Below are 11,992 nucleotides of genomic sequence, written 5' to 3' on the forward strand. Positions count from 1 at the left end.
CATGAGAAAAGAAGCTTTCCAGTCTACATTTCTTGCCTTTCTAGACTTCTTAGCAAATAAAAAAAATTATCTTGAATTGCCCAGAAATCTGCTGGTCGTCCAGCACAGTTTCACTCACACTTAGAGAAACCTGAGGTAAAAGTGCTAAGAGATTAGAGTCTATCAGTTCCAAGACCCTTCTGAAAAGTACAACTACCACCAAATGTGGACACTAAGTGGTCACGGAGTTAGGAAAATCAGGAAGGTATTAAAAGTTGGACAGATCTCGAAATGTATCTGATACTTGATTTTCTTCTAGAGCAATATCAAGAAGAGAAATGGTACTTTCTTCTATAAATGCACATCATTCTAAAAGAAAAAAATAATAGGACTCAAATAACTGCATGACAAAAATGTGTAAAATTCTATTCTGAAATCTTCTCAGGGCCTTGATTTGCCAATGATCCTAATTAAGAGATAACACGTAAATTTGTCAAGTAGGATTCTCTGCCTAAAAGATGTTGTAGTGAGTTGAGAACCAAGAAAAGAGAACAAATGGGAAAAAAAGAAGAAAAGAAAAGAGAATAAAAAGGTGAGTTTAAAAAAAAAAAGCAAGATTTTCTGTAAAGCTGAGACTTTTAGAATAGAAAAGGAATTTTTTTCAATGGTTTAAATGTAAAAATAGGGTTAAAAAGTACAGGGAACTTGAAATAAGCAAGTAGTATCCTCATAATATAGTACGGTGATTTCTGCATCCAGATGGGCAGCATCTAAGAAGTAGAATGACGCATACGCCTTTGAACTTTGCCAGGACATGAACTGTGTTCTTGATGGTGTCTGTAGGGATGAGGTCTGAATTGTCTCCATGCAGGTAATCTTTTTTGGAGCTCAGAGTAAGTTGCACTGAAGTTGCCACTTCTTTAATGCTGTGATATTTTCCATCTCGCTGAATATGGAGAATTTTTACCATATCCTTCCCATAGCCAGTTCGGACAAGCTCCACCTCATCATTCTGCAATGAAAACAGTCATCTTAATGAAGAAGGCTAAATGAAAACAAGAAGTAAACTACAATTTCTTTAAACCTTAATTTTATCATGTAATCATGAAAGGTAAGAGTCAGAGTATTCCTGAAAGCAAGATCATGCCCTACTTCTGAAGGAGAATGAGAATTTGTATGGAGAGAAGAGAATCACAAGGAACAGATGAAAATATATCAGATTGGCCTGAAGAGAGACAGGTAGATGGCTTTCTTGATAATAATAAGCAACAACAATAATAACCATACCTCCTGAGCCAAACTATTTACTCTTATTTAAGCTCTACTAACTTAATCCTTATATCAGCCCTATGAACTAATATTATTCCCTTTTGCAGAGGGAGAAACTGAGGTTCAAAGAATTTAGGTGACTTACCCCAGTTAGTAAAGGATAGAGCCAAGAATTCACCCTCAGCTCTGTTGACTCCAAATTGTGTACTTCTAACTACTACATAAACTGCCTTCCTCTATAAAATCTTTTGACTATGTTAACTGGAAATAATTATATCCCCTTTTTTATAGAGAGTAGTATTCTGGAGAAACGGCCCTGTGATCAATAAAAACAATTTGAAAATTGCTTCTTCTACTTGCTACCAGGAAGAAAAGTAATTAGTGACAGGGTCTAGACTACCTTCAGCAGTACAGAGCCAGAGCCAAATGGCTGCAAGGAAAGCTATGCTTTTAGCGAAGAAACACTTAATAAAAGCTTGTGACTGATTCATTAGTATCCCTGTCTGAAGCTGGAGCCCTCGCTAGTGAATACGTCCATCTCCACTGCTAGACTCTATAAGACTTGTCCCTGGGCTTTATTGGTGTTTGAGAGAAGAGGCAGGAGGGAGCAGAGGGACAGGAAAACCTATTTTATTTAGCATGAAAATTAACATTAAAATGGTAGTGAGAGAAGGTGACAAAAATAAAAGTAAACCAAAAACAACATGCAGTGAGAATCTGGGGAGAGTCGCAAAGAAGAAACCTCGTCTGCGAATCCCACGTAGGCGATATGCTCAGATAGGCCAAGGGCTGCCTAAATATCTACCCGCATAAAAAAATCACCAAATCCCTTGGGAGGAATTTAAAAATGCTAGCCAACATCAGAAATTATTGTCATATTCTTAATCAAAGTGGGGTAGTGAAGGTTGCCTTAAATCTTGGGGATAGAGCCTGGTAGGGCATGCTGCTGTTGGTTATTGAACATACCCTGAAGGTCTGTGGTGTCTGAATTCAGTGCTTCCTCTGTAGGAGGGACACATGTAAGGGACAACTCTTGGAGAGGCCCCTTGGATGTATCTGACCCAGTCTTTGGGGGACTCATCTTCAAGAAAAGTATCAATAAGAAAACCTAAAGAGCAGACTTACAGGATCCTAATAAGAACTATAATGTTGACAGGGAAAGAGGCACAGTTGTGTGATTGTAGTGGCTTTGAAATCAGACCAGGTCCAAATTCTGCCTTACCACTTATAGCTTTGTGGCTTGTGACAAATAATTTGATGTCCCTGAGCCTCAGTTTCCAGCTTTGTACAAATGGAGATAACTGCCCCTACAAGTAGAGTTGCTGGTGAATGTGAAAGGGCTGGCTCAGTCCCTGGTACCTGGTGGTGCAGTGAAGTCAACCCCAGTAAGAGTGGCCATGTCAGGCCTGGCTGTGGATGTAGCAGCAGAAGAGATAACAGAGGGGAACTTGATTAAGGGCACTAGTTTTTAGAGTGGGGAGCACTGCTGGAAACAGCAGAAGGAAGACTCTGGCATGTCTCGAATTGCAAGGGATTCTACCCGGGCCAGGGAGGCACTTGGCTGGCTTGGGGTCCCTGGATGGTATGGGCTGAGGTCCAGGACCAAAGGTCTCTGAGACCTTCCATCATCCTCGGCACACAGCAGGACTTAACAAATGTTACTCCTCAGTCCCATCCCCTGCCACTAAATACCCAAGTAGGTTAGTCTGTTGAAAGCAAGTGGTACCCATGAGATACAGAGTAAGATTAAATGATAGCTACCCTTCATTTCCCTACCCCTGCTCATTAGTTCAGCTTCATATCTTGCCACACCCTATTTCAAACTCCACTTCAGCTATCCTGAGCTAATTGTGGTCACCCAGGCCCTACATGTGTTCTTCTTTGCCTGTAGGCCTTTGAATTTGCTATTACCTCTTTCTTGAACATTCTTTCTCTTCCTTGCTACCCAACTACCAATCTCTTTACCTGCCTAACTTCTTCTGACTCAACTTCTTTAAGTCTCAGATGTCACTTCCTCTAGGTAATTTGCCCCAGCCCTTCAAGTCTGGAGTAGGTGTCCCTTCTATGTGCTCTCAAAATGCTCTGTTATTGCCTTATCAGAGTCTTTATCAAATCACATTACAATAGCCTCTTCATAGGTCTGATTTATTCAAGAACAGTAAACTATGAAAGCAGAAACAATTTCTATCTTGGTCGCCATGGCAACCCCAGTGCTCAGCAGAATGCTTGGAACACAATTGGTGCTTAATAAATGTATCATGAATGACCGAATGCTGCCCCACCACCTGCACCTCTTGTGTAGTGACATGGAATAGTTCATGAAAATACCCCAAAGATTGCAATACAGGAAAAGCTGCTTCAGCTCAGACCCCAGTCAGGAAGTTCCTCTTCCTGGGAAAGTGAGGAAAGCAACTTCTGCCCTCTGGTCACCACAGCCTGGAGATCACAGGCACAGCTGGCTGGAGAATAAAGGGCCAGGAAGGGCAGAATCGCAGGTAGACAAAGTTACTGACACAGCACAAAGTGTTCACATTGCTAATAAGACAGAGCATTCTAGCACCGTGCAGCTATCCTGGGGTTCATGCAAGACACACGCGGGAGAGGTCAGCACTCTTTAGCAAGCTCCCTCCTGACTGTGACACTCTGGCAAAGGCTGAGTAATCATGTGCACTGAGAAAAGAGTCAGAATAAAGAGGACATAACCATCCGAGACTGGAGCAGGATGGAACAAGAATGGTGTGGGACACCCAAGAGTCCCTCAGCAGGACCTGACAGAACAGATAATGGCCCAGGCCAGACTGAGGCTGTTCTCATCAATAAGACCTCCCCAGTTCTGCAGTCTGAGAAACCGGAAGTAGGTGCCAGAATCCTATTGTGTATAACACACAGTGTAGGGCAGGGATCCATGTCCAAGATAACCGTACAGTAAAATCCCAAGGTTGCTCTCATCTGAAGGGTGGGCGGGTAGCTGAGAGGATGGAGTCAGGCCAAAGGTGAGTCTCTGTTCCACCACCTATTAGCTCTGTGAATGGTGGCAAATTTCTTCATTTATAAAATTAATAATAGTAGTGCCCATCTAGCAGGATTGCTGTGAGGATTACAGGACAAAAAAACATAAAGTACTTAGAAAAGTGCCTGGCAAATAAGAAATGTTCAATAAATGTAGCTATGACTATCATTGATAAATAATAATTATGTCATATTTTGCATCAAAGGGTCCTTCCAGTTACTGTTAGAGAGCAATAGTCAGACGACTGTACACCAATCCAGAGCTAGGGTGGCTAAAATCAAAGACTGCTGCTATGATATGGCCTACTTCTGCCTTCATACTTTGGTTGTCTTTCCTCAGGCTTGTGTGGCTTGAGGGAAAAAAGTCATAAAAGGAAACAATTTCCTAGAGTAATACTCTGGACAAAATGTCAGCAGGAGTAAATCTATACTTGGCTCTACACGAGAAAAATTCCCTTTTCTTAGACATGTCTTCAAATATAAAGGGATAGAGAATCACTGATTGCCTGCAAGTAATGTTGGAGAGAACTCTGAGAGATTTTAAATGAATCTTACGCATCTTCGCTTAGATACTGAGTGTTCTCTTATTTCCACGTCATACTGAAAGTGATGTAGGTTGTCACTACAGGTCTAGGAGTTCTTAGCCTGGAGTCTGTTAATCTCTACAAGGCCCAGTGGATGGATTTGAGGTGGAAAAAATATTAGGAAAGATAAGGGAAAACTTTTATAGATTTTAATTTTAAAATGACTAGAATTTTCTCTCAAGTATTAGAAGAGCTTATGTAAGCATATCTCTACCCTCCATAACAGAGGGAAATACAGAAGTGCTAGCTATTTTGGACCCATCACACATATTTAAATATCAATTCAGTTGCAGTGTGCAGTGATAGATGGAAGAACTATGTGTGGAGACATGCCCCCCTCTCTATCTTTGGAATGTGCTAGAGAAGTTCTTTCAATTTTCCACCTAGATTTTTCCTTTGCCTGCCTATTTTCTTGGGCATTTGTGGACGAGAAGACTTCCGAGAAAAACGCTGAACTAATATGAGAAAAAGGGGCACTCATATGAACCATCTTAATATCACTCTGTTGGGTCTTAATAATACATAAAGATAAGAACAATAATGATGAATAATAATCTTAGAGGCATCTGGTATTTTTTGGCTGCTTAGGATCAACTAAATCTCAGATGGAAAAATATTGATATCTGCTAGCAAATGTCATGTTGCTTTAGGCCGTAGAGTGGCTTATTTTTACTATCAAGGGGGATATGCCTTGAGTTATGTTCAAAGTGTGGCTCCAAAGGGATTTGTCAAGCAGATGTTTCAAGCACAATATAATGACTCATGAATAATTATTGCAGAAAGGGCGACCTGTCACCTAATGAAGACTCCATCTACAGGTGTTGCGTTATTTTCATACTTCTGCCTATTACAAAGAATGAGAGACTCATCACTAAATGTCAAGGAAATGCTAATTTTCTTCTTGCCAGCCTCTCCGTAGTACCAATAGCCTTAGGGCAGGGAACTGGAACAAGGCCTCAGGAGCCTCTAGGAATAGGAGCAGAAAACCTCACAGCGAAGAATTGATAGAGACCTCCAAACATGCAGTTGGAAGGAAATTCTACTGAAATGCGTACACTGAAAGATTTCTCTTTCCTAATGTATAAGACTTGAAAATAAAAATAATAGTAGCAACAATTTAGTGAGGGTTTGAAGGGAAATTTCTATATATGCGTTCCTCTAACCCTTTACAAGAACCCTGTGAAGCAGATATCCTTAACCAAGTTTTACAAAGGAAGACACTAGGGTTAGGTAACTTGCCAAGGTCACACAGTTACTGGGTGACAGAGGGAGGAGGAGTACCTCGACCATTTGCCCCAAAGTGACACGATCTTTCTCACTACGTCAGAGTCCCTGCACTCATTAGGAAGAGAAAGGAAGCATTCTGATCCCTCCCAGAAAGAGGGAAGTGGGCATGCTACTGCAGAAACTTGCATTTCTATACCATTTAAAAATTTTCTATCCACTAAAGACCTATATTATCTTACCTATTCCTCACAAAAACCCTGTGATTTGGTGAGAAGGACGCTTATTTTAATGTAAACTAGATCAGTGATGTTAAGTGAGCTTCCCAAAGCTGACAGACAGACTGATACAGTGTAAAGGGTCCTACTGAGACTGAACAGTGTTATTCTACCTACACTATACTAGGCAGAACTTACCCAAAACTGGGAGATGCCCCCTGCTCAAACCATTGGTTTTTCTAGCACTTCAGTCATTTTTCTAAATTACAGATAAATTCTAAGCTCAGATGAATTCTGTGTTTATTGCAGGTTTGTTTAAACTGTGAAATAAGGGAAGGAAAGAAGAGTGCTTGCCCTCTGGGGCAGGATTAAAATTCAGCTCCGTGCCTTCAACAATGGGGCACCACTTTTGGGTTGAACATTGACATTTTTCTGGATCAGGACCATTGAAAACATGAGTAATGGAGGCTTATTTGTGGTCAATAGAACCATATCACTAAAGGACTGTTTTCAGTCCATCTGCAAAGACAAAGAAATAACTGCATCATGATAGAAAAGAAACAAGGTAAGAAGGAACCAACATTTAATGAGCACCAGTTATGTGCTGGAGGCTATGTACACAGCATCTCACCGAATCCTGATAGCATTTTGTAAAGGTGCAGCTCATGAGTCCCACCTTTAGAAAAGGAAGCTGACACTCATGAGGTTAAATAGTTTGGTCAAAACTGCGTGGCTAATGAGAGGTAGGACCAGGCATGGACCCAGGTTTGCCTGATTATTTTTATGATACTCAGCTATCTCCCTGATATAACATTATAGTGAAGTTCTTTATAATGGGATTTTACCTACATACCCACATTTATTTGTTTCTCTGATTAGATTTAATTCATTCTAAAATCTGCATAACCCCAAAACTGAAGTCTCTGAAACCTTTTTTATTCAATCCATACATTCATCTCTATTTATTTAATTCCTTCTAGTGACAAGCACTGTGGTAAGTGCTGGAGATAAACAGCAAACAAGGTAGTCACTATTCTGCCCTGATAGAGATTAGAACGAACTTTAGAGTAGAATAAACTTTTCTGGTAAAGAATCAAAGAGTATTTTAGGTTTTACAGGCTGTATGATCTCTGTTGCAACTACTTAGCTCTGCCATTATGGCATAAAGTAGCTATACATAGTACATAAATGAATGAGTGTGACTGTATTCCAATAAAACTTTATTTACAGGAACAGACAGTGGGCCAGATTTGACCCACAGGAGTTTGCTGACCTCTGCTTTCTAGAGGAACTTCAGAAAAGAAACCAAGTATTTAGAACACATTATGATAATTACTCTAATTGAAAAAATACAATGGGTTTTGAGACTATATTGTAAGGGACACCTAAGCTGGATTGAGAGAGATGGGGGATGGCTTCCAGGAGGAACTGGTATCCACAAAGCCCCCTAAGTGATGAGTAGGAATTAACCAAATAAAACTGTCTGGTCCTCTTCCACTTATTCTACTTATATTTCCCTTTAACCACATTTTTCATGAACAATTCTTTATTTTACAAATGCCTGAGTCATTTTGTTTGTCTCATCCCATTTCATCAAATTAATGATGCAACAAGCATTCAGCTTTCTGTCACATTCTAGATTTTACTCTGTATATTAACAGTCTTATAACAGTTTGAACAAAAATAAAGTTGAACTTAAATATGAAAATTTTATGGTACGTAAACCGTACCTCAAAAAGTTATTGAGGATAAATAAATAAAGCCAACAGTCTAACTCCCAGGAGTCCTCACAGGATGACTGCACTTTGATGAAGCCAGCACAGACCAGGGTCTGGAGAAACCCAGCTTTATCTCAACCTCAAATTCTCACACATAAAGCTTTAAGGAACATGAACTCATAACCAAAAATCAAAGGTACACATGGTAGCAAAGTATCATGAGAGAGAGTCATAGAAATAACAGGTAGCAAAGTCTGACCGGCAAAGATTGGAATTATCAGTCACAAAATAAAAGTCATATATTTAATATTTTTGCAGAAATGAAAGAGAAGGTTGAATAGCTTCTCTCGAGCAAGAAATAAGGCACTATAAACAAGACAAAGAAAATTTGAAAAATAACCCAACAGAACTTCTAGAAATGCACTAATAAGTGGATTAAGAAACAGATTGAACACAACTGAAGAAAGAACTAGTTATTTGTAAGAGGTAGAGTAACAGATTAATCTTGCCAAAGAGAGAATTAGAGAACTGGGAGACTGATCCAAGTAAAGAATCAGGGATTAATGCAGACACACACGAGAGAGAATATATGAGAGAGACATAAAATGAACTAGAAATGAACTTATTTACAAAACAGAAACAGACTCAAAGACATAGAAAACACACTTATGGTTACCAAAGCGGAAATGTTGGGGAGAGGGATAAATTAGGATTTGGGGAGTAACTTATGTACACTACTATATATAAAATAGATAAACAACAAAGACCTGTTGTATAGCACAGGAACTCTACTCAATATTTTGTAATATAACCTACATGGGAAAAGAATCTGAAAAAGAATATATATATTCAGCTACTTTTGAGCTGAACATTGACTTTTATCTAGATCAGAATATATATATTCTTTTTCAGATTCTTTTCCCATGTAGGTTAGTACAAAATATTGAGTAGAGTTCCCTGTGCTATACAGTAGGTCTATGTTGTACGTTAAGAAAACCATAATTCAAAAAGAGACATATACCACAATGTTTACTGCAGCACTACTTACAGTAGCCAGGATGTGGAAGCAACCTAAGTGTCCATCAACAGATGAATGAATAAAGAAGATGTGGCACATACATACAATGGAATATTACTCAGCCATAAAAAGAAATGAAATGGAGGTATTTGTAATGAGGTGGATGGACTTAGAGTCTGTCATACAGAGTGAAGTAAGTCAGAAAGAGAAAAACAAATACCATATGCTAACACATATATGTGGAATCTAAAAAGAAAAAAAAATGGTTCTGATGAACCTAGGGGCAGGACAGGAATAAGGATGCAGACATAGAGAATGGACTTGAGGACACAGGGAGGGGGAAGGGTAAGCTGGGACGAACTGAGAGAGTAGCATTGACATATATACACTACCAAATGTAAAATAGATAGCTAGTGGGAAGCAGCCGCATAGCACAGGGAGTTCAGCTCGCTGCTTTGTGACCACATAGAGGGGTGGGATAGGGAGGGTGGGAGGGAGACGCAAGAGGGAGGGAATATGGCGTTATATGTATACATATAGCTGATTCACTTTGTTATACAGCAGAAAGTAACACAACATTGTAAAGCAATTATACTCCAATAAAGATGTTTAAAAAAAGGATATATATATATTCTTTACTGTGCACCTGAAACTAACACAACATTGTAAATCAACTACAATTTAAAAAATTTTTTAAAGAATAGTATTAAAAATGTACTAGAAAGATATGATAGAGAGAATGTGGAAGAGGCAAAATTTGAAGAGATCAAGACTGAGATTTTCACAACTAGAGATTATCATACTAAGCGAAGTAAGTCAGAAAGAGAAAGGCAAATGCCATATGATATCACTTATATGTGTGGAATCTAAAATATGATACAAATGAACCTATCTACGAAATGGAAACAGAATCATGGACATAGAGAACAGACTGGGGGTTGCCAAGGGGGAGAGGGTTGAGGGAGGGATAGAGTGGGAGGTTTGGGTCAGCAGATGTAAGCTTTTATATAGAGAATGGATAAACAACAAGGCCCCACTGTATAGCACAGAGAACTATATTCACTATCCTATGATAAACCATAATGGAAAAGACTATTAAAAAAAAGAATATGTATGTATAACTGAATTACTTTGCTGTACAGCGGTAATTAACACAACATTGTAAACTGTACTTAAATTTAAAAAAAAAGACTGAGATTTTCTAGGATTATTGGATGAATGAATGCAAACTTCCAACCATTAAAAAAGAAGCCCATTACCAAGTAAAGTACTCGTCTTTGTTCACTATACTTGGCCAAATTACAATGAAGGGATTTTCTACTATTTCTACTCTATAGAGGTAATCACGTTGTGAAGGAGACATGATGTTTTCATAATATTGTACTAATTGGGCTTCAAAAGTGGGTAATGTGAAAAACATTCTGCTCAGTTTGCATTTTCTCCATCCACCAAATTCACTGTGCTTCCTTCCACGACATTACTTTGCTGTTGTTAGTAAAAACCCAGGACACACTGGAATCTAGGCTTTAGGGTAATGTTGAAATCCCTGGAACCCCTCAACCACCGGTACAGTGTTTGACACCTAGTGATTGCATAAGGAAGGTTGTTGACTGACAATCAGCATGACCAGGTCAGCAACAACAGGAGATAAGCTTATTGAAAGTGACACCTGAAAGGAAAGAACCTAATTAATTGCGTTTTTCCAGACCTTGAAATACATTTGGCTTTAGCAAAACCATCCTAATACAGATATCCTGTAGCTCAATCACAGGAAGGGCTCAGGTTGTAGTAAAAATAATCTTAGCTAACACTTATGGATCATTTACTATTTGCCAGGCACTGTGCTAAGTGTGTAATGAGGAGAAAACGGGAATTATTTTATATCCTATTCAACAAATGTTCTTTAGCCTACGTAAATGAAAACAAGTTGCTTGCATTCTGCATATGAATTAATGAATCCTAAGCCTAGTGTACTCACCTATTATCATTATAATACCAAAAGTTATCACAAGATAAAATTAAATTTATTTCACTTTAACTTAGAAAAGTAAACTTCATGCTATGAAATTTTTTAAAAAACTGATGAAATTTTGGGGTTGCTGAAATCCTTTTTTTCTGAGTGCAGTAAACACATATATTAAATAAAATGATACCCATGGAGGAATGGTCAGAAAAGTGCTTCTCGGTTTACCAGTTTGGTAGGTTGTGAAACCAGATACAGCACAACGTTGGCCTCAGGGCAGCAAGTCTCAAAGTTTAGGGTGCAGCAGCATCACCAAAAAACTTGTAAATAGTGTAGATTCTTGAGCCCAACTGGAAGAATTCTTATTTAGCAGGTTTGGGTTGAGGTCCCTTTTTGCCAGCACCACAGGAAAATGTGGGCAGGTGGTACATAACATTCCTCACAAAATTCTGTTTTAGGAGAAAGAGCTCTAAGCCCTTCGTTTTTTATGAAGCCCAAGAATCCTGAACAACACCAGCTCAACCATAGAAGTGATCCAGTTTGCAAGGGTCCAATTTAGTCTGAATCCCTAAGTGACTCTGATCTGGATCCGTAAGCAAAGGGACAGATCAGAGCCATAATGATTTTCAGGCATAAAGTAAACGGCTATTTATTATTACAGCATCTTTAATAATTGATTCAAAGGCATCATGCACTTAAAGAAATGTTTTCATATGCCTATCTACTTCTTCCCTCCTCCAAAAAGAGAATGGTCTCACCTTTTTATAGTCATGGAAATGAGCCATTTTCCCTTTGCCTTCAACTTCAGATTCAGTTTCAAGAATGGGAAAGACTAATTTGGGCAAAACAGATGCTTGTAACATTTTTATTTGATCTGAAGCATGAGCGGTCAATATGTTTACCTGATTGCATTGCAACCAATTGGACACCAAGGCCTCTTTGAAGTAAAGCACCATGCTGAGTGGCTAAAACCAGGAGGTGGAGAGGCTATGTAAACATCTTCAGTAAAA

At 38.9% G+C, this 11,992-nt stretch overlaps 1 protein-coding gene across 3 annotated transcripts in view; it reads right to left on the reverse strand.

Annotated features, from left to right (window-relative positions):
* The window catches only part of LOC103009966 (uricase), a 135,112-nt gene that overhangs the window by 32,016 nt on the left and 91,104 nt on the right, over positions 1 to 11,992 (reverse strand). For 2 of the 3 annotated variants that reach the window (XM_057539944.1, XM_057539936.1), the window contains exon 3: positions 773 to 991. In XM_057539944.1, the coding sequence (XP_057395927.1) occupies positions 773 to 991 (219 nt within the window). Of the gene's footprint in view, positions 1 to 772; positions 992 to 11,740; positions 11,954 to 11,992 lie in introns of those variants that run through there. The other variant, XM_007173014.3, reaches the window with a different exon arrangement.

Source organism: Balaenoptera acutorostrata, chromosome 1 (assembly GCF_949987535.1).
Source record: "Balaenoptera acutorostrata chromosome 1, mBalAcu1.1, whole genome shotgun sequence".
NCBI classification, from domain to species: Eukaryota; Metazoa; Chordata; class Mammalia; order Artiodactyla; family Balaenopteridae; genus Balaenoptera; species Balaenoptera acutorostrata.